The sequence below is a fragment of the Nycticebus coucang genome, chromosome 22 (genome assembly GCF_027406575.1).
Source record: "Nycticebus coucang isolate mNycCou1 chromosome 22, mNycCou1.pri, whole genome shotgun sequence".
Lineage (NCBI taxonomy): Eukaryota > Metazoa > Chordata > Mammalia > Primates > Lorisidae > Nycticebus > Nycticebus coucang.
In genome coordinates this window covers 8,855,742-8,878,529 of record NC_069801.1, presented here as the reverse complement: position 1 = coordinate 8,878,529, position 22,788 = coordinate 8,855,742, and the positions used below count along the sequence as shown (strand labels likewise).

The 22,788-nt window shown below is 51.3% G+C and overlaps 2 protein-coding genes across 2 annotated transcripts in view; both read right to left on the bottom strand.

Annotated features, from left to right (window-relative positions):
* Positions 1-1,389: 1,389 nt before the first annotated feature.
* LOC128574795 (40S ribosomal protein S7-like) lies at positions 1,390-5,814 on the bottom strand. Its single transcript, XM_053575694.1, has 2 exons — positions 1,912-5,814; positions 1,390-1,667 (listed from the first exon to the last, which is right to left on the bottom strand). Exons 1-2 carry the CDS (start codon positions 2,269-2,271, stop codon positions 1,422-1,424), a joined length of 606 nt encoding a protein of 201 aa, XP_053431669.1. The 5' UTR covers positions 2,272-5,814; the 3' UTR covers positions 1,390-1,421.
* A 36-nt stretch (positions 5,815-5,850) lies between these two features.
* TNFRSF8 (TNF receptor superfamily member 8) overlaps positions 5,851-22,788 on the bottom strand; it is a 76,937-nt gene continuing 59,999 nt past the window's right edge. The window contains exons 13-15 of the mRNA XM_053575524.1: positions 15,073-15,098; positions 12,681-12,888; positions 5,851-8,840 (exon numbers count right to left, since the gene is read on the bottom strand). Of these exons, the coding sequence (XP_053431499.1) occupies positions 8,596-8,840; positions 12,681-12,888; positions 15,073-15,098 (479 nt within the window). The 3' untranslated portion in view covers positions 5,851-8,595. The remainder of the gene's footprint in view (positions 8,841-12,680; positions 12,889-15,072; positions 15,099-22,788) is intronic.

Below are 22,788 nucleotides of genomic sequence, written 5' to 3'. Positions count from 1 at the left end.
TTAGTAATCTTTACTGCTCCGTTGGACTAGACTCAGGGGTATCCAACATAAGGCCTGTAGTTCATGTGCTGATTTTGTAAGGACTTTTTTTTTCTTTCTTTTCTTTTTTTTTTTTTTTTGAGACAGAGCCTCAAGCTGTTGCCCTGGGTAGAGCGCTGTGGCATCACAGCTCACAGCAACCTCCAACTCCTGGGCTCAAGCGATTCTCCTGCCTCCGCCTCCCAAGTAGCTGGAACTATAGGTGTCCACCACAACACCTGGCTATTTTTTGGTTGTAGCCGTCGTTGTTGTTTGGTGGGCCCGGGCTGGATTCAAACCCGCCAGCTCAGGTGTATGTGGCTGGCGCCTTAGCTGCTTGAGCCACAGGCACTGAGCCTCTTTTTCTTTCTTCTTTCTTTTCTTTTCTTTCTTTCTTTCTCTCTCTCTTTCTTTCTCTCTTTCTCTCTCTCTCTCTCTCTTTCTTTCTTTCTTTCTCTCTCTCTTTCTTTCTCTCTTTCTCTCTCTTTGTCTCTCTCTCTCTCTTTCTTTCTTTCTTTTTGAGACAGAGTCTTATTTTGTCACCCTCAGTAGAGTGTCCTAGATTCACAGCTCACAACCTCAAACTCTTGAGCTCAAGCGATCCTCTTGTCTCAGCCTCCCAAGTAGCTGGGACTATAGGCACCTACCACAATTACCGACTGTTTTTATTTTATTTTATTTTATTTTTTGAGACAGAGCCTCAAGCTATCGCCCTGGGTAGAGTGCTGTGGCATCATAGCTCACAGCAACTTCCCACTCCTGGGTTCAAGCGATTCCCCTGCCTCCGCCTCCCAAGTAGCTGGGACTATAGGTGCCTGCCACAACGCCCGGCTATTTTTTGGTTGCAGCTGTCATTGTTGTTTGGCAGGTCCGGGCTGCATTCAAACCTGCCAGCTCAGGTGTATGTGGCTGGCGCCTTAGCGGCTTGAGACACAGGCAAGCCAAACCAACTATTTTTAGAGAGGGGATCTCACTCTGGCTCAAGCTGATCTCAAACTCCTGAGCTCCAGCAATACACCTGCCTCAGCCTCCCAGAGGGCTAGGATTACAGGCATGAGCCCCCATGCCCAACCAGGACTTTTTCTTATGTCCAATATCAGGAAAAGAATGCACAGATCTAATCAGCTTTCTTCAGTGTTTATGCATTCACTGTGTGGCCCAGGAAAATCTTATTCTTCCATTGTGTGGCAGAGGGAAAAAAGGTAGAACACCCTGGCACCAGATAGTGACTTCCTCTCAACCCAGCCCCAATTAGCAGCAAGAACTGGATCTGTCTCCAGCACAGCACATCCAGCTGGGACCCTGGACAAACCACTTTATCTCTGTGGGGCTCAGTCTTCCATCTGAGGAGAGGTCTTTTTTTTTTTTTTAACTGTGAATATACTTTATTTAGTCATTTTTGTTTACAATTGAAACTCTGGTAATTCAAAATTAACATCTTTGCCCGTGAGCTTCTTATAGACACCAGAAAAAGTTTCAACCTTGTGCTCCACGTTGTTCTGCTGGGCCTTGTCCAGGTGCACCTTTATGAGTCGGCTGCCGTCCAGCTTCACACGGATTCTCTTCCCCACAATTTCACTGGGGAAGACCAGGTCCTCAAGGATCACATCATGCACAGCTGTCAGAGTGCGGCTCCTGGGACGCTTTTGCTTATTTTTTTTTTTTTTTGTAGAGACAGAGTCTCACTTTACCGCCCTCGGTAGAGGGCCATGATGTCACAGGACTCATAGCAACCTCCAGCTCTTGGGCTTCTGCGATTCTCTTGCCTCAGCCTCCCGAGCAGCTGGGACTACAGGCGCCCGCCACAACGCCCAGCTATTTTTTTGTTGCAGTTCGGCTGGGGCTGGGTTTGAACCCGCCACCCTCGGTATATGGGGCCGGCGCCCTACTCACTGAGCCACAGGTGCCACCCTGCTTATTTTTTGTACAGCTTTTTCGAGTTGGTTTAGGCAGAATTCTCCTCTGGGCAATGAAGACAACATGCTTCCCACTGAACTTTTTCTCCAATTCGCGTACTAACTGGACTTGAATTTTCTGGAAAGATTTCAGTTGAGGAATGGGAACAAAGATTATGATAGCTTTCTGACCACCACCAACTTCGATTTCCTTGGCTGTGGTTATATTCAGCTCCCGGAGCTGAGCCTTGAGGTCCGAGTTCATCTCCAGCTCCAGCAGGGCCTGGGAAATGCCGGACTCAAACTCGTCCGGCTTCTCGCCATTGGGCTTCATGATCTTGGCGCGGGAGCTGAACATAGCCTTCTCCTTGCAGAGAGCCGGCTGAGGAAGAGGGCCCAAGTCTTGCGAGAGCTCCGGAGGTCTTTTCTTGACCTGTCCTCCCTCAGGAATCCATGGGTGGGCAGAGAATGTAATACAGAGTGCTACTGAGAATGTAGCTGGCGATTTGATTGTCAGGCAGTTCTCCTGCAGAAAGTCTATAGATTGCCTGCCCTTCCTAGCCCGAGTCTCCCTGGCCCTCAGAATCACACATACCCTTCAAGGAAAGCTGCTTCTGGCTATGTCAGCTCCAGGACCTTTCTGTTTGATCAGTGGAATCAGAAAGGCACACTTGGCCTGTCTTTTGATCCAGGGCAAGTTACTAGCCTCTTGCAACTGTCCCTGCCTCTCCATAAAAGGAAGAATAAAATCGACCTCCTTCTTACCTCCCATCTGTGGTCACTGGGAGGTGAAAGGAAACTTGTGCAGGCGGCACAGACCAGACAATAACCACAGTATCAATACCATCCCCAAACCACAGAGGCAGCTGGGCCCCTGGGCACAGGGAAGGATTCAGAATCACGGATGTCAGGGGTTGAATTCCAGCTCTGGCACTGCCCAGCTGTGTGACCTTGAGAAGGTTGCTTTACTTCTCTAAGACTATTCACCATCCAGGGTTACACTAATAAGCCCAGATGTTAAAAAATATAAATAAGAATCCCAGATGTGCACGAACTGTAGGAAGCTTGGGCAAATCTCAGACTCTGAAAATGCAGCTCAGGTTGATTGTCATTTACAGAACATGGACTGTTCCTGGCACCGGGGCCAAGCACTTTATCCATATTGTGCCTCAGCCCTGCAGACATCTTGCAGGGCAAACATGAGGTTTGTTGTGCAGATCTGGGAATACAAGTTGGAAGCACTTAAGGACTTTGCTTGAGGCCATGCAGCTGCTTGAGCTGGAGGTTGAACCCTCACCAGCCCACCTGCCCACAGCCAAGGCTCCCAGGCCGCTGTAATGAAACTGTAAAAGCCCCCCACGGGGTCTGAAGGGGTAAGGAAGAAAGCGCAGGCCACCGCTGACACTGCACTGCTGAGATAATAACCCATGGCTTGTGCCTCACACAACAACTGCCACATCAAAACACAAAGGCCTCCAGCCTCCCCAGGATTTTTTGGTTTGGTTTTTACTCTTCTGGAAGACACCCACAGAAAGAGGAACCTCGATTGACTGACTCCTGGCCTCCTGCGGTGACATCAGCCACAGATTGGAGCTGCAACATGTCACCTCAGCTCTCTGCCCTGAGAAAAACATATCGAACTGCTTCCTGGCGCCTGCAACCTCTGCCCATTTCCCTGGCTTCCTCCGAAATAGGTTGAAACCTTTGCTAGCTCTGGTTTGGCTTTCTTGCTCGCTACTGAAATAATACCAGGATGTTTATTGTCCTAAAAGGACGAAAAAGAAACAAATGTTCTTACGATAAAATCTAAGTGCCTCACAATGACCCACCAGGCCCTCTAGGGCCAGGCCTCCCCTGCCCACCTCTTTATTCTCTCCACCTCACTCACCGTACATTTTTCTTTTTTTCTTGAGACAGAGTCACACTGTGTCACCTTGGGTAGACTGCTGTGGCATCGCAGCTCACAGCAACCTCAGACTCCTGGGCATAAACGATCCTTTTGCCTCAGCCTTCCAAGTAGCTGGGACTACAGATACCTGCCACACGCCCCAGCTACTTTTTAGAAATGAGGTCTTGTTCTTGCTCAGGCTGGTCTCGAACTCCTGAGCTCAGGCGATCTACCTACCTTGGCCTCCCAGAGTGCTAGGATTACAGGTATGAGTCCCCATGCCCAGCCACTGTACTTCTTATATGGTATTTTCCCTGAACCTCAAGGCCAGGAGCATTCCTACCCCAGGAACTTTGCATCTGTGGTTCCCCTGCCTTCCAGACCTTTCTAGCTTGTGACCTCACTCCGGCTGAGCTCAAAGGGCACCTACTCAGGGAAGACATCCTCGACCACCTAGCTAGATGTGACTTTTCCTCCCCCCAGATACTCTGCCACAGTGCCCACCTGGGGCTTCTTGCAACACAGCATGATAATGACTCTGGAATGACCTTGTGCACTTACTCTGTAAGGCATTACCTGTCCCATCCACAGGACCCATGAGAACAAGTCTGCACACTGCCAGTCCTCTGCGGCCAGACCTGGGCCCAGCTGTGTTTTTGGAAAGAAGAGAGGCCACTCTTTAACAGAGGGATGATCTTGAGCAGCCATGTGGTATGGTACGATATGGAAGGTACTAGAACCATGAATGGGAGGTCCCTCCCAGGGGTCCTCAAACTTTTTAAACAGTGGGCCAGTTCACTGTCTCTCAGACCGTTGGAGGGCCGGACTATAGTTTAAAAAAAAAAACAACCATGAACAAATTCCTATGCACACTGCACATATCTTATTTTGAAGTAAAAAAACAAAACGGGAACAAATACAATCACACCGCCTCATGTGGCCCGCGGGCTGTAGTTTGAGGACCCCTGCATCGAGACAGACCCCCAGCACTTTAAGAACACACCCAGAGTTACAGGTAACCAATAGCCAGCCCTGTGGCTATGATTTGAAAGGTTCTCAGGGCACCTCACAGAACAAGAAGAGGTCTGCCACTGTGAACATTGCCTCAGCAACTTGTCCCCAAGGGAGGCCAGGTCTCCAGGCTAGCCCAAAATCCCTGGCTCAGCCTATTGAGCTATGTAAAGCAGGCTTCGGTGGGTCACCTTCCAGCCAACCACCAATGGTAATCCTTTCCGGGGAGAAAAGTGTGCTGAGCCCAATGCCCTTTTGAAGGTGACCTGTTTGCAAGGTGAAGGGGGTTAAATTCTGCAGGCACAGAAAGGGCCTATTCTTAGGCCAGGCGCAGTGGCTCACACCTAGAATCCTAACACTTTGGGAGGCCGAGGTGGGAGGATAGCTTGAGACCACGAGTTGGAGAAAGGGCCTACTCTCAGCATGTGGCAGCCATGCTGGAACAACCAAAACTGCCACTTGATGCACGCTGCATGTCAGGTGGCATCTCAGGGAAACCCTAAGACCGTCAGGTAAGACTGACACCTCTACCTCACAGACACAGAAACCGAGCCCTAGAGAGTTTAAAGAACCACAACCAAGATCACATAGCTGGTAACTGGCAGAGCTGGGATATGAACCTGGGTCTGACCTGAGAGCACCGTTGCCATCTACAGACTGTCGTGTGTGTCCTGGCCATGGAGGGTGACTAGCGGGCTTCTCTGACCCGTGCCTCACACACACCCATTGCCCCACCATCATTCCTGTGGGTCAGCCTGGGCAGGAAGTGTGCCCAGAATGAGGCATCGGCTTGGGACAAGGATGCAGGAGCATAGGAGTACACAGCCAGCTCCTCCTTAGGCCCAAGAAGCTGCCCTTGAAGTTTCTATATTCTCAACTTGGCTCCTTATCAAGAGGTACTCCTAGGTTTAAGCTTTCTGTGGGCCCAGGCTGAGTCTGGTTCTCCCATCCCACCTCATTCTGGCCCAAGCCCCTCCCACCCTCCACTGTCAGACGTCCAGGGAAGGGGGAAGAGGGGAGGAGGCAGAGGGACGCCTCTCACATTGCACAGCTTTTTATTTCTCCTTAACCCAGCCAATCAGTGCCTGGTGACCGAGGGACAAAGATGCCCAAGACCCAGGCTTGCATCTTTGGGACCTCAGTATTGGGGATAGGGTCCAGAGACGCTCAGGGAACTCAGCCCTCTTGTTCTTTTTTAGCAGCTGGCTGGCGCCAGGTCTTGGAGATTCCAAGAACCACTGATGAGTTTACAACCTACAAAGCTGCCTTAGGAAACAATGGTCTTTCTTGGAAGGCAACAGCTTCCGTATGACACTTATCACTTGCTGTCACTCCCTGATTACAAAGGTTCAGGAAGAGGTGTGCAGGGGAGGATTCTTTATAGCCTGGGATTTGCTATCGGGAGTAGCAGGGGCCTTGTCCATCTGCCCATCTGGGTGTGAGAATGGCCAGAGGGTAACAAGAGCCCCCTCCTCACCCCCCAGCATCACTGGGCAGGGCAATTCACCTGGCTCTTGAGCTGACTGCATGACATCCAGTGGCTGGTCCCATAGCTGGGCTGACAGGGAGGTCTGGAGTCCCAGGGAAGGGGCAGGCAGGGACTGTCATGGCCCCCAGTTTCCTCTACCCCACACGGGAGCCACAGTCTGGGGGGATTGGGGCCATCTTGGCTAGCTGCCAGTGGCACGAGCTGGCCCCAACATGCCCCTGAACTGTGCACAGGGCAACAGGCTGGGCCCTCCCAGCTTAGGTACAGAAGGCTCACTTATAGCCTTGGTCCTCTCCCCACTTCCCAAGGCTCGGGCACTCACAGGGGTCTCAGAGAGTCTCAGACTCCCTTTCCCAAAGCTACAAGGCTACTTGGCCCATCCCAAAGGGAAGAAGGCTGTGGAGAGGCCTGGAAACCTTTCCTCAAATACCCGAAGGGACCCTTATCGTAAGAGCCTTATTCTAAGTGCCCTCAGGAGGTATCCGGGGATCAAGAGTGGCAATTACTTGGAGGGAGAATTCCCTTCCCCTCAAGTGACCGGGAAAGCCTTCTAGCGATGTCCAAGCTAGAGGACCCTTTCCCCAGAACTAGCCAGTCCAACTATCCAGGCTGCCTCAGTGTCTGGGGGTGCACCGGCACTGCAAAAGGAATGCTTGCCTTTGGGGGAGACTCCTGGAGCTCCCCTCTGCTCAGATGTTCTAACATACTCTCAATTTCAGCCACAAACTAAGCCACCCTCAGCCTTACAATTTTTTTGTTTTTATAAGATATTAAGGATTTTTAGAGGGTCCAAAGTTTATGAAGGAGAATATTTTGTTAAATGTGTCAATATCCAGTGTCCAGAGGGCAGGTGCATGGTATTCAGTGCACCACACAGCCACAGCTCGTGGGGGTGCAGTTACTCTCCCCCATCCCTGCACAAAGAGATTTCAGCAAATAGTATCCATCACACTTAGACTTCTTCTGGCCAATGTCTGGTTTCTGGTGTAACCACCTCTTGCAATGCTCCGGTCTCTCCAACTTTCCCCAAAACATCTTAGAAGTTTCAGAAAGCACCCTTGTGATTCCTGACCCAGCCCCAACTTCCTCCAGATAGCAAGCTGGGAGCCGGCCCAGGAGTAAACAGCAGCTTTCCCAGGCCTGCCTCCAGACGGTAAGTCCAAGAGTCCCCGCTGTGGCAGATGTGTCACCGGCCACTAGTTTGTTTATGCAGTTGGAGGCCCTGGGGAGGTGGCCAGCAAACAAGAGTCAGGGCAGCTTTACTCCTTAGCGTGAAATGTACAACTCCTGAAATCCAGATTGAACCCCCAAGTACTCTTTGTCTCCTATGGCCAGAATAAGGCAGGATGTCTGGGTGGGACCATAGGGCTTCCCAACAGCCACACCCTCGTGGGTTCAGAGCAGCAGGACCAGGCAGCAGGGCTGGGGGCAGTGGATCTGCAAACCCAGAGGATCCAAGGCAGATGCGTCTTCACTTCCTGAGATGAAGCAAGTGGCACCCGCAGAGCAGTCAAGGACCCCAGGCCCACAGCTTCCATCTCCGTATGGAGAGGAAGTCCCTGTCCAGGATAGGAGCACTGCAGCTGCACACACCTAGATGCCTCCTGCTCAGGGACCAGTGGGGACATTCTGAGATGAGAGCATTGGTCCTGGGCCTGGGGGCTATGGAACAGGGGAAGGGGACAGCTCCAGGAGGGCGCTGGGCCTCACCCTACAGAGTGCCATGCAGCAGCGGCTGTTGAGACTGTGCCAGCCAGTGACGCCCTGCCCTTTAACTTCCCTTCTGACTCAGAAGAAACCACCACCATCCCTGGCTCTGTGCCTACAGGGGACCACATTTAAGTAACTGCGGGCTGGTGGCCTAGTGGACAGCATCACTGTGGGGCTCAGGTAGAGGGGGCCATGGAGGTGCAGTCAGAGACCTAAAGCCTGTCTCACAGCCTCTCCCTCAGTGGGACTGGGCCTGGTGGCTAGTGTCTGATACCCAGGGCTCTGGGGCCAGTAGCAGTCGCCAGTCACTGCCATCAGTCTGTTGCCCCAGTTGTTAGGATCCAGTCTCTTCGGAAAGCCTCTTCTGTACAAGCCCTGGATCCCCTAGGTGTGAGGCAGGGGGCAACGAAGTGGGAGAGACAAGCAGAGACCACCAGAACCCCTGCACTGGTGGCTGGTCCACCATGAGATGCTGGAATCTCGGTTCAGGCAGGCCTCTGCCCTCATGCTTGGTGCCACCAGTGCCACCCTGGCCTCCCCCAGAGGGCACCCCATTGCCTCTGAGCCCCAGCCCAGGCCAGGCCTCACTTCCCAGAGGTGGTTATGGGTAAGGGCTCCTCCTTCCCTTCCTCCTCCACTGAGAACATGACATCCCTGCAGCTGCCCAGAGGTGGCTCTGTCTCCTGCTCTGGGTAGTGGGGGGCATGGTCCACCTCCAGTTCTTCCTCGAGCTCGGGCCTCACCGGGCCTGCCAGGGCCTGGCCCTCAGGCAGCTCAGCCTTCACGGTCCCCACAATCACTGTGTCAGCCTTCATGATGTAGATTTTCTCTGCAAGGCAAAAGGAGGCATGAGGTGGGGAGATCATAGCTCCAGCCAGGAGGGGAGCAAGGAGGCAGATGGGGGAGTCCCAGTTCCGCCTCTCCTGCTGGGCGACTTCAGGCAGATGACACAGACTCTCTGATGTACGGGGAGCCTCGCCGATCTTACAGGTGTCCTAAGGCTCGAAGGGAATATGACAGCTAGGACTGTGCCTCGAAAGGTTAAAGACCAGCCTGCTTGGTACTTAAGGGGGTGCTCGTGATTCTCTCAGCACTTCCTTCAGGGAAGAGCAAGGAAGAAGAGGACATGGTTGGGAGAGAAGCTAAACTGTGAAAGAAAACAGGCAAGGATGTCACTAACAAGAGCCCCAGTGGAGGCCAGTGAAGCTAGGCATGTGCCTGGTGCTTCCATACACAGGCTCCCGAATCCTCAGCACTCCTGCAAGGCAGAGGCCCTTGTCCCCCGCTTTATGGATAGGAGACTGAAGCCCAGAGAGGTGCAATGATCTCCCCAGCCAGGAGAAATCCCAATGGGAACACCCACCTGCCTGGCTGCCCTCCCGTGGGTCCAAAGTAGAAACCTGGGATGGCCAACTTGGCCCAGCATGTTCTTAGGTTTAGTACTGAAAGTCCAAGTCCCAGAAGCTCCCCTCACTGCAAGCAAATCTAGCTGGCTGGTCACATCCTACAGCAACCTCAACCTGGCCAAAAGCAACAGCAGTCAGGTTCAGGCCCCCTTGCTTGGGGCTGTGCATTTCAGGGCTCACTGCTTAGGACCTCCTCCGACCTGCAGCCTGTGAGCCTGTGCCCAGGGGCACATAGTAGGTGCTGGGAAAGTTTCACTGGGACAGTGGCTGAGCCCAGTCCATCAGAGGCCTAATCCCTTATGGTCCCTACCAGTCTGATGTGGAGATTTCTGGTTTGATAGAGGGGGGCCTGGACACTCAAGGGGTTCAGCAGCTTGAGAAGCTGGGGGTGGGGAAGCCTGGGCTTGTCTTGGACAGCTGACCCCACCTGCCAGCAACCCAGGTGGTAGCCTTGGACTCAACACAGGGGCCAAGCTCAGGGAGTTGAATGGGGAGTGTGAAGAGAGAACTTGAGAGATGGGGTGAAGCAGGGGTTCAGGGACCCTTACCTCTCTGGGTGACCTGGTTATACTTCTAAGATTCAGAAACCCCAGCAAGATTCATTCTTCTTTCTTTCCTTCCTTCCTTCCCTTCCTCCTTTCTTCCTTTCTTTCTTTCTTTTTTTTGAGACAGAGCCTCCCTCGGTTGCCCAGGCTAGAGTGCAGTGGCATCAGCCTAGTTCACAGTCTCAAACTCGGCTCAAGCGATCTTCCTTCCTCAGCCTCCCAGATAGCTGGGATTACAAGCCCGTGCCAGCACTCTTAGCTAATTTTTTCTACTTTTAGTAGAGACAAGGGTCTTGCTCTTGCTCAGGCTGGTCTCAAACTATAGAGCACAAGGGATCTTCCTGCCTTAGCTTCCCAGAGTGCTAGGATTACAGGTATGAGCCATTGTACCCAGCCCTGAAATGATTCTTAAGGGCTCCTGCACCCTCAACCCTATTGCATAATGCCAGCTCTTCTATTCTGCAGGAAACACAGGAATGTTCAAAATATGTGAATCTTAGTAAATGTGGAATGTAAAGGTCTTGGCAAAATGACTGAGAAAATGCCAGGAAGGCTATGTTAACTAGTGTGATGAAAATGTGTCGAATAGTCTGTGAACAAAGTGTATGGTGCACCATGATCATACTAATGTACACAGCTATGATTTAATAAAAAAAAAAAAAAAAGAACTAAATAAATAAAACAAAATAGCAATAAGAACTAGAGGGAAGACCAAAAAAATGAACAAGTTGTGGGCTGGGTCCTCCCCAGCCCCTCAGAGAGCAGGGGTTCAGGCCTCGGCCTATACCTTGGCCCACACCTCCTTCAAGGCCTACAAGCCCCTGGCCCTAGGAACCCTGACCAGAGAGGGCAAAAGATAGGGACCCCATCTGTGTTTATATAAACACGGCACCATCTATGTTGTGTTCTTGCCAAAACATGTAATCTGAATCTCAGGAGGTGAGAGAAGGCCCAGAGTGGGATAGACAAGCAGACCCGAGAGGGGAGAGGTGGAGGGAGGAGGGTGGGAGGGAAGGAGGTGGGCTTGCCTGAGCAGAAGCCCAAGCTGGGGTCCAGGCTGTCACCCCCGTCACATTCCATGGGTCCTAATCCCTCCGGCCCTGCCCCATCACAGGGCTGCCCACCCCCTAGCTGTGGGGCATCTTCTAGAGCAGTGATTCTTAACCACTGTGTGTCGCAACCCACAGGAACTGTATTAAAGGGCCGCGGCATTAGGAAGGTTGAAGAAGCACTATTCTGGAGGCTGTTTGGGCTTCCTGCCCCAGCCAGATCCAGAATCCAGGGAATCTGTCTTGGTGGGGGCTGTGGAGAGGGGGCTCCCCCACCTGGTGCCCCGCAGGGAAGGGACGAAGCTCCAGCCTGAGTTCGGCCCCTCTTGGGACCTGGAAGGGAAGGAGGACACTGGTCTGGGGTGGTATCTGGAGGACAAGGGGGTCACCTGTGTCTTGGGTGTCCCAGGGAACCTCCGAAGCCTCCCCTCCCCACCATCTCGCTTACCAGCAAGGCTTACAGGCCACTCAGGGAAGGCTGCCCACACCCTAGTCCAGCGGCCCTGGGAGCCTGGAACCTTTTCCACCTCCCCCGCACACACTCTCCGAGCCTTACCCAGGAATTACGGGCACGGCACTCAGCATGGACTCCAATGGTCCAATTAGGACTTCTTAGGAAATGTGAAGGCAACTTTGGCAGTATTTTCTGAACTACATACTTTTTAGATGAAACTTACTGAAAGCCACAATTGTAAGTTTTAATTTGTCACATAAGACTCTGTCCTAAAGAGCTCTAAGCACCAGCATCTGCTGTAGAAATGTGCTGGACATTTACAAGTGCCTCTTCAGTATTATCTGAGTGTCAGTTACCCTTCCAGAGAAGACAGAGATGGGGCCCACCGAGGCCTTGCTCCTGGCAAGCTCATAGCCAGGAGGCTGTGACCACATAGTCACACTGCTGGTGCTGGGGACACTAGGGAAGGGGTTCCTGGGGTCTCAGGGAACATACCCGAGGGGCATCTGGCCTAATCAGGAGAGTGCAGAGGGCATGGAAGTCTTCCTGGAGGAGGACATAGCAAATAAGCAGGGTCTCCTAATATATCAGGAATTAGCTAGAGCCAAAGGGTGGAGTTGGCTGTTGTAGGTGAGGAAGCAGCTCCTACCAAGAAGCTTAGGAGCCAGAAGGACCTGGTAGATTCAAGAAACTGCTGTGAAGAGGGAGGGGTAGACTGTGGGGTTGGAGGCAGGGGAGTCAGGTGGCAGGGAGGCAGCATGTGACCAGCCTTGAATGCTAGGACGAGAATGCTGGAGTTCATCCTGAAGGTTATGGGAACTACAGGGGTGTGGACAGGTGTGTAAAGCAGGGGTCTTGCTCTTGTTGAGGCTAGTCTCAAACTCCTGAGCTCAGGCAATTCGCCCCGCTTCAGGCTCCCAGAGTGCTAAGATTCCAGACGTGAGCCACTACACTGGCCCACATTTTACTTTAATAACGGCAGGCACCGTCCTAAGCATCTTACAGGCACTGTTTCGTGAATTCTCACAGTGGCGCCCTAAAGCAAATGCCTCAGCTGCCCCATTTTACAGAAACTTACACTGAGGCAGAGCAAGCTGCCTGGCAGAATGTACGCCTTTCCCTTGCTGGGCCTCCCAGCCCCAGAGTCCCCCCTGGTTCTTGTCCAAGCCTCCCCTCTCCTGGCTGCACCAGAACCCCCCAAACAAGCCAACTCACCGATCCTGTTATTGGTGTGCTCCGTGGACACCCGGGGCTCAGGAAGGTCCCTGGGGGACGAGGGGCCCCTGGCTGGGCTGGTGTCCAGCAGGGGCAGGCTCTCTGGGCAGGCTGTCCTCGTGATGAGGCAGGGCTCCACAGGTGGGGTTCTTGGCAATCCCAGCTCTTCTGTGCCCAACTCTGCCAATGACGTGTCCCTCTTTGGCTGCTGTGGAAAAGAACAGGACCTGAGGCAGAGTACCCCAACTTTCCCTCATCTTCATCTTAGCCCTCCGAGTCACCTTCCTGCTTTATAGCAGCCTCGAGCTACCCCCAGGCTTAGGGCCTTGAGTGCAAGGGACACCTGTGTATAGCATTCCTCGTGAAGCCCCTTGCTTTTAATCTGCTTTTAATCTGTACCAACTGGTAAGGGTAACAGCAGCTCACGTGTGCGAGGCCCGGGTCCTAACATAGTGACATGTTACTCGACACACCACCTTACGCGTTGGGTAACACTAGTACCCTCCCCATTGCACAGATGAGAAAACCGAGGCACAGAGAAGCCAAGTAACATGCCTGGGGTTATACAGTTAGTAAGTACTTGAGCCAGGATTTGAACCCAGGCATCTCCCTCTACAATTCATGCTCCTAAGTACCATGGTCTGAAAGTGTCAGCTCCAGAACACTGCCTTGTGGAGCACCTCCCTTCCAACTCCTCAGACAAAGATAAAAGGTTAAGGACAAGGAAAGGATAACAAAGAAAGGATTAAAATCATTATAAAAACACAGCACCATCTATGTTGTGTTCTTGCCAAAACATGTAATCTGAATCACATTACAAGGAAACAATCTTATCCAAATTGTGGGATAGTTTATGAGACAACTGGCCTGGATTTTTACAAAAACCAAAATTTTGGCAGATGGAATAGGGGTAGGGAGACAGAAGGACTGTTCTAGAATAATTCTAGATTAAAAGAGACTTGACAACTAAATGCAACGTATGTTCCTTGGTTGAATTCTGGAGTTATTTTTTGTTTTTATTTTATTTTATAATTATTATTTTTTGAGACAGAGCCTCAAGCTGTCGTCCTGGGTAGAGTGCTGTGGCATCACAGCTCACAGCAACCTCCAACTCCTGGGCTCAAGTGATTCTCCTGCTTCCGCCTCCCAAGTAGCTGGGACTATAGGTGCCCTCCACAACGCCCAGCTATTTTTTGGTTGCAGCCGTCATTGTTGTTTGGCCGGCCAGGGCTGGATTCGAACCCGCCAGCTCAGGTGTATGTGGCTGGCACCTTAGCCATTTGAGCCACAGGTACTGAGCCATATTATTTTTATTTTTTGGAGAGAGAGTCTCACTTTGTCACCCTCAGTAGAGTCCCATGTCATCACAGCTCACAGCAACCTCAAACTCTTGAACTCAAGGTATTCTCTTGCCTCAGCCTCCTGAGTAGCTGGGTCTATAGGCACCTGCCACAGCGCTCGGCTATTTTTAGAGACGAGGTCTCATTCTGGCTCAGGTGGGTCTCAAACCTGTGTGCTCAGTCAATCCACCCACCTCGGCCTCCTAGAGTGCTAGGATTACAGGCCCAGCTGGAGTTAATTTTTTAAAGAAACAAAACCAGGGCTGGGCATGGTGGTTTACACCTGTAATCCTAGCACTCTGGGAAGCCAAGGCAGGCGAATTGCTTGAGCTTGTGAGTTCAAGGCCAGCCTGAGCAGAAGGGAGCCCCTCCCCCCGCCCCCATCTCTACTAAAAATAGAGAAAACTGAGGCAAGAGGATCACTTGAGCTGGAGTTGGAGGTTGCTGTAAGCTATGACGCCATGGCAGTTTGCCCAGGGTGACAGCTCGAGACTGTCTCAAAACCCTGTAAAAGGTCATTACTGGGAGAATAAAGTAATTTTAACATGGACCTTTTATGGTTGGGTCTGTTAAATTTCTTGGACATGATAGTTACATTGTGATTGTACAGAAACATTGTCTTGTTCTGAGGCAAATATGTGTTGAAACACTCAGGGTGCAGCGCCACGATGCCTGCCACCCAGCTTTAAGGATGAGACGTAAGGAGAAGCAAAGGAGAAATGAGAAAAATAAACCAGCCTCCCTCCAGACCAGACCTGGTGCCCCAAACTGTCCAAAACCAAATCCACTGTGGGCAGGCGCCTCTGGAAATCCCCTCCGGCTGAGCCAGGAGCTGAAGGCCGCTGTGGGGGCGGGGCTCCCCATTTGGGGCCCCAAACTGCTGAGCCCCTGGGCAGGGCCTACGCTCTACGAGTGTCCTACATGGCCTGAACTTGGGGGGCTGCACCCCAGGCACCACGGGAAGGGAATGGCCCTTCCCCTTCCCCTGGCAGTGTTCTTATTTAAGGGCAGAACGCTGATGTGGGGTGTGGGCTTGGTGGGGTGGTGCTTACCGTTGGGTTCCTCCTGGGTCTGGCATCTGTGAAAAGCAAAAGAGCAGAGACTTGACCAAGAACGTTCTGGCTGCACCCGGCTGGCCCACCCCACCTGTGGGGCAATGGCTCCCCTGGATCGCAGGTGGCACTGAGCTCCCGCCAGGCAGGGGTCTGGTCCTCAGGTGGGTTTCAGAGTCAGTGCCCACCCCCAGGCCCGGGGCACAGGGCTCACTTCCGGATACTCACTCCTCTAGTGGCAGTTGGAGAAGCTGAGACCACTCATCTTCCCTGGCCACTCTTGTTTTGCGCGACTAAGCCAGTGAGGACCTTGCGCCCCTTCCGAACCCCCCAACACAAGGATTGGCTCAGAGAAGAACATACTCCACGCTGAGCCCTGGTGGCTTCCAAGGGTCAGAAGTCGATCTGAGGCTACTGCTGCCTCCTTGCAGCCTCCAGGTTAGGGACAGCCCAGAATCCCCCGAAGCACCCCGTGAAACCCACACAGAGGACCTCAGGGCAGGCCACAGAGGGGATGACAGAGTCTGGAAACGTTATCTGAATCCTGACCTGGGGAACACTTTGGGCTCCAGCCTGTCTGAGTTTGGTTTTCTCTTCCATGGTCCTCAAAGTGCCCAGGCAGCAGCGTTTAAGGAGGACGAGGGCTTTCGCTCAAGTGATCTCCCTTCCTTCAACCCCATCCTTCTGTGGCTCAGGAGGTGCTGACGACATGACCTTTACCCTCACCCTCCACTCCAATTATTCTCCCATGTTATAGAGAGTCCAGGTCATGGCCAAGCGTATACTGACATCTAACCATGGCTCACTGGTCATCTGAGAAAGGTGACAGGGCACCTAGTCTACCCTAGGGCACGTCAACTCCCAGAGTAGACCATCCTTCCCAGGACACCACCTGCAGAGACTGGGAACACACTGTGGTGGGTGTGCAGACCTGGAAGACAGATTCACTTCCAAGATGCCAGTACACCAGTCACCCTGTCTTATGAACACACTCCTGATTTCACAGCTCTAGGGACCATAAGCTCTGAGTCCTGGCTGACACTATGTACACTCACTGAAAAATCAATCAATAAGCAAGATAAAATACAAATAAGGCTGGCAGTTTGGACGTGCAGTGTGGACACTGGGTTAGAGTAGGAAACACTCCTAGGGGTATCTTTTAAAGTGTCTAATGAGGTTTGGTGCCCATAGGTCAGTAGGTAGGGTGCTGGCCACATACACTGAAGCTGGCGGGTAACCAAAAAATAGCCAGGCATTGTGACGGGCACCTGTAGTCCCAGCTACTCGGGAGGCTGAGGCAAAAGAATCGCTTAAGCCCAAGAGTTTGAGGTTGCTGTGAGCTGTGATGCCACAGCACTCTACTGAGGGTGCCATAGTGAGACTCTGTCTCAAAAATAAATCAATCAATAAATAAAATGTCTGATGGAGAGACCAGGCATGGTGGTTCATGCCTGTAATCCTAGCACTCTGGGAGGCTAAGGTAGGTGGATTGCTTGAGCTCAGGAGTTCGAGACCAGCAAGAGTGAGACCCCCATCTCTATTAAAAATAGAAAAACTAGGGCGGCGCCTGTGGCTCAACAGAGTAGGGCGCCAGCTCCATATGCTGGAGGTGGCGGGTTCAAACCCAGCCCCGGCCAAAAACTGCAAAAAAAATAATGGAAAAACTAGCCCAGCCTTGTCAGGCACCTGTAGTCCCAGCTACTCAGAAGGCTAAGGTAAGAGGATCACTTGAGCCAGGAATTTGAGATTGCTATGAGCTGATGCCACAGCACTCTACCAAGGGTGACAGAGTGAGACTTTGTCTCAAAAATAAATAAATATGCCTCATGCCTGTGATCTTAGCCCTCTGGATTGCCTGAGCTTAGGAGTTTGAGATCAGCCTGAGCTAGAGCAAGACCCCATCTCTAAAAATAGCTGGTCATTGCAGTAAGCACCTGTCGTCCCAAGTACTTGAGAGGCTGAGGCAAGAGGATCACTTAAAGCCAAGAGTTTGAGGTTGCTGTGAGCTATGAAGCCAGAACACTCTACCAAGGGCGACAAAGTGAGACTCTGTCTCAAAAAAATATAAAAATAAAATAAATAAATAAATAAATAAAGTGTCTGACAGAGAAAGGGACCAGAATGATGGTGAAAGAAGCTCATGTGTACAATGGCTCCAAGCTGACGTGTGTGCCAAGTTTACTTGGTCACCTCGGGAGTTCATGGCTCATTCCCTCGAGGGGGCCACTGCCCACAGTCTCAGCCACCACTTTGAGAAACGCTCTCTGACCTGAAGCACATTCTTTTAAATGATGTCAGTGAAGCCAAATCATGGTCCTTCCTGGGTGATTTTACGTTTTGCAAATAGCCAACTGTTAGTGGGTGCCAAGTCATTGGGGTGGCCAGGAAAAAAAAAGAGGGGGTTGTATGACAAAATAACAAGATGAAGTAAATAGAAATGATAAAACTCCATCTTGGAGAGGAAGTGGGTAAGCGGGGGCACGGAGCTGCCCGTGCCCTGTGGGTCACTTCCATTTTTCTAAAGAGCCGTCTGGCAATGAAAACCTCACCGCCTTTGAGACAACACGCCCTCAGGAAATAACCTGAAAGAAAACAAAAAGGCTGCACACCGCAGTGGTATTTATAATAACCAAAAACTTAAAAACAAGCCAAACACTCATGAGCTGTCCCAGAGCGGGTGCCCCCTTGGCAGTGAACCAGCACAGCATGACTTCCCTTCTCCGAGCCTTAGTCCTCTTGTCTGGAAAATCCGAGGCATCACACCAGCTGAAAATAGTAGGGTAGTGTGAAGATGAAGCGTGACCTGGACAGCGAGGTGCCCAGTGACAAATGACATTGCGAGCAGGTGCTTTTGATCTGACAGGATGAGAATGGCACCTCTGTCATCCCCCAAACCCATAACCTGGGCCCGATCAGGAGGAAAACATGAGACAGAACCCATTAGAGAGATTTGCAAAATACAGAATCAATACTCCTCAAAACTGTCCAACCCATCAAGGTCAAGGACACTGGTCTGAGAAACAAGGTCTGAGAACCTGTCAGAGACTGGAGGAGCCTAAGGAGATGTGCTGAGTACGTGCACTGTGGGTTCCAATGGGATCCTGGAATGTTAGGTAAAACTAGGTAAATCTGTATAACGTATGGGCTTTAGCACCTAAAAATGTGTCAGTATAGTTCATTTATTGTGGCAAATGTAGCACATTAATGTAAGATGTTAATAACAAAGGAAACTGGCTGTGGGACTCCTGTACTACCACCTCGAATTTTCCATAAACTTAAAACTGTCCTAAAAAGTGAAATCTATTTAGAATTTCTAATATTTTAAATATTAAAAAGAGAAAGAACACAGGATGCCTGTTTGGCACAAAGCAGGTCCTAGAAGAGTCCAGAATGTTAATGTGGCCAGCTCAGCCCTCTCATCACACCAAGAAGAAAATTGGCATCAATACTGACTCTCAGAATCAGGTGTAAAATAACATAAAGGCGCCTGTGGCTCAAGAGGCTAAGGTGCCAGCCACATACAACAGAGCTGGCGGGTTCAAATCCAGCCCCGGGCCGCCAAACAACAATGACGGCTGTAACCAAAAAATAGCCAGGCGTTGTGGCGGGCGCCTGTAGTCCCAGCTACTTGGGAGGCTGAGGCAAGAGAATCCCTTAAGCCCGGGAGTTGGAGGTTGCTGTGAGCTGTAATGCCACGGTGCGCTACCCAGGGAGACAGCTTAAGGCTCTGTCTCAAACAAACAAACAAACAAACCAAAAAACAATGGTAAAGGCAGAAGGGCAGAAACCAGAAGGTCCTGACCTCTGCTTACAGCCATGTTGCAACTCACCAGTACTCTGATAAAGACCCAGAACAAAACTTGCCAAGTACAAAGGTCAGATTTCCTAAGTGCTTTTCCCCTAAGAATGTTGCTTCAATCTGCCATCCTAATTTATTGGTTTCCTCGCTTTTTGGAACAACTACTATCTTCTTGTAAACCCTTCTGGCACCCCAGACCAGCAGTCCAGGAACACACTGGACAGTGGCAGCCCCCCAGGGACAAGCACATGGTATCCCAGCCTGTCCCAAAGGCCTTGCTCAAGAAGCCCGTGAGTTCTGGGTCTCTTCCATCCCCACCCTTCTCCCCTTTTAGCCCCATCTCCTCTCTGGCCTGTGATTCCCCGACCCTGTGAGAAGCAGAACAGGCCTAAGGGAGGAGTTTGGCACAGAGTGTCAGCCAGGCTTTAGCAACAGGCACCCCCAGATCGAAACCCTGGGCTCCTGGGAGAGATGAGATTCAGGGCTGGGGCAGAAGAGCGTACAAGCTAATCTGGGAACATCTGGAAATACGGAAGTGCTCAGAGCACCAGAGGATGAGGACACGTCCAAAGGACACAGGAGCCAGCTTCCAGGGGCCCTCCCTGAGCTAATCTGGGACCATTTGATCATCAAACTAAATGGTAACAGATTACAACCCATCGAACAAAACATGAATCCCTGAGTCCATACAGGTAGAATGTATAAATAAAGAAAATGAGAGTCTGATGGAGAACCGCTTATTGACATCACCTCCACGTATCTCCCTTCAAAAGAAGCAGTAATTGTCAAGGAGAAATGAATGACGCCCCAGACGGAAGGCCTGGCAGATGTCCCTTTCAGCAAAGGCTCTAAGTGCACACAACACCAGGAAAGGGGCCAGATCAAGAGTCCCCCCAAAAGAGCCTGGCATCATTTCTGGGATCCTCCAGCCAAAGACGCAGGCCCTGAATCCACTCAGAAGGAAACACCAGTCAAACCCAAAGTGCGGGGGTGCTAGGAAATCGCCATTCTGCACTCTTCCTATATGTCAGTGAAGGAAAAGCCCAGGGAAGGGACCCAGACTCAAGGGAACTCAGGGAGCCAGATAACCAACTGCACTCTCACCTCAGCTAGATCCTTTTGCTAAGAAGGACTTTACCGGGACAAGTGAAGAAATCTGAACAGGGCCTAAGAATCCATTGGTGGTAACGTGTCGATGGGAGTCTCCTGATTCTGATGATTTTACTCTGGTCGTGTAAAAATATGCCCTTGTTTGCATGAAACACAGTCAAGATTTGGGGGTGCTAAGGTATCAAGTCAGTAAGCTGCCCTCAAATTGTTCAGGACAGAAGTTCTTTGATTGTACTTGCAACTTTTCCGCAAGTTTGAAATTGTTTCAAAACAAGAATTTGTTTTCATTCTACATCTGCCTCAAATAAGGGATAAAGGAATGAGTCAAGTGCCCATTAAAAATGGAAGGATTGAAAGAATCTTTTTGTTTTTTCATTTGAGACAGAGTCTCACTTTTGTCACCCTGGATAGAGTGACATGGCTTTATAGCTCACAGCAACCTCCAACTCTTGCCCAGGGGTCCTCAAACTGCAGCCCGCGGGCCACATGAAGCAATGTGATTGTATTTGTTCCCATTTTGTTTTTTTACTTCTAAATAAGATATGTGCAGTGTGCATAGGAATTTGTTCATAGTTTTTTTTTTTTAAACTATAGTCCGGCCCTCCAACAGTCTGAGGGACAGTGAACTGGCCCCGTTTTTTGTTTTTTTTTTTGGCCAGGGCTGGGTTTGAACCCGCCACCTCTGGCATATGGGGCCGGCGCCCTACCCCTTTGAGCCACAGGCGCCGCCCTGGCCCCCTGTTTAAAAAGTTTGAGGACCTCTGGGTGATTCTCTTGCTTCAGCCTCCCAAGTAGCTGGGACTACAAGTACCTGCTACAATGCCTGGCTATTTTTAGAGACAGGGTCTCACTTTTGCTCAGGCAGGTCTCAAACCTGTGAGCTTAAGCAATCCACCCACCTCGGCCTCCCAGAGTGCTAGGATTACAGGCGTAAGCCACCTTGCCCGGCCTCGGATTGAAAAAATCTTTTTTTTTTAGAGACAGAGTTTCACTTTGTCACCCTTGGTAGAGTGCCGTGGTGTCACAGCTCACAGCAACCTCTAGCTCTTGGGCCTAGCTCTTGCCTCAGCCTCTCAAGTAGCTGGGACTACAGGCACCTGCCACAATGCCTGGCTGTTTTTTTGTTGCAGTTTGGCTGGGGCTGGGTTTGAACCCGCCACCCTCGGTATATGGGGCCGGGACCCTACTCACTGAGCCACAGGCGCTGCCCAGATTGAAAGAATCTTAGTGATAGGTAGGTCAGTGATTCCTGACCAGGTGTAGTTTTTCCCCAGAGACCATGTGGCAATGTCTGGAGACAGTTTTGCTGGTCACAACTGGGGGTACGTGTATTATGAGCATCTTGTGGGCCACTAAACATCTCATGAGGCACAGGAGAGCTCCCCGCAGTAACAAATTTATCCCTTCTCAAGTGTCATTAGCGCCGAGGATGAAAATCTCAGTGACAGTAAGATCCTAGTCCTGTGCTGTCCAAGCACATGGTCTTAAACAAGTGACTTCACCTTCCTGAGCCTCAGGCTGCTCCTCTGTGAGAGGGGCTAACAGCAGTAGGCACCTCCTTGGCCGCGGTAAGAGCAAAATAACATCCTGTGTGTGCTTTGCAAATGTCTCTCAGCAAGGACACTGGTAGGAAAAGTCAGATGGATTCCAGAGCTGGCTGGTGAGCAGCTAATTGTTCCTGCACAGATCACAGATCCCTGATGCTCTCCCTGCCCTACCATCCAAGAGCTCCCGACCCCCACCCGGCCCAGATCTGGGGCGGAGGGGTGCATGTTCCCAACCTGCTTTCCTTTACCCACTTTGAGCCATCCACACTGATCTGAAAGCTGGAGGGAGTTAGGACAGTTTCTGTGTTCAGCCCAGAGCCTGCGCTGAGCAAATGCTCCATAAAATGATCTCAGCAGATGATGAGGGACAAATGAATGATGCTCCTTCACTCCTGCACCCTCCACTGCTCCAGAGGGGACAGGGGCATCCATCCTGCTCAGTCCCTTCTCACTCTGTGCCCTCTGACCTCGCTTGTCCTGGCTTCACCTGCCTTCTTCCTTCTTGGGCCTGGAAACCCAGATCCCTGAGGGATCCGTAGCAGAAACCAAAGGGCCAGAAGTGGCCTGGGACAGTTCCTTATAGACTTGGCTTCTTTAGGAAAGGCTCTTTCTTTCTTCCTTTCTTCCTTTCCTTCTTTCCTTCTCTCTCTTTCTTGTTTTTATCTTTTTGTAAGAAAACTGCTTTCACAAAGGTTTGAAGAAAAAAATACACTGACAACAACGGAAATTCTAATACTAGAAAAATGTCAAGAAAGCAAGTGCCGGTTTCAATGAGACGGTGAGCCTGACAGCTCATGGAAATAGGCTTGAAACTATCAAAACACAAAAACCCCCCTTGCAAAGGGAACACAGCACTCACTTGTGAAACTCATCAAATTCAAAACATGCCTCAGTGTTTTTGTACCTAAGCCAACAGACAGCCTGGTGCAAGACTCCCCAAGGGTCTTGGGGTGGGGTGGGGGGCGAGGATGGGGGCGACAGCACGAGCCTCGGGCTGACCGCCGGGCTCTCAGTGAGCTCTGGAGTGGTGAACAGAACTCGGAGGAAGGAAGAGCGGGCAGGGCTGAGCCCTCTATAGGCAAAACCCTCAGTTGGTCAAATCCTCCCCGAGGACCGGTGCCTGAGCCTGGCTGCACTGCTGGGGCCGTGTGGCTCTGGGCCAGTTACCTGCCTTTCTGGGCCTTGTCTCTTCTTGCTGGAGGGATTGTGAGACCCTCTGTAAGAACCCACCTTGCAAACCAGAAAGGGAGACTCAGGCAA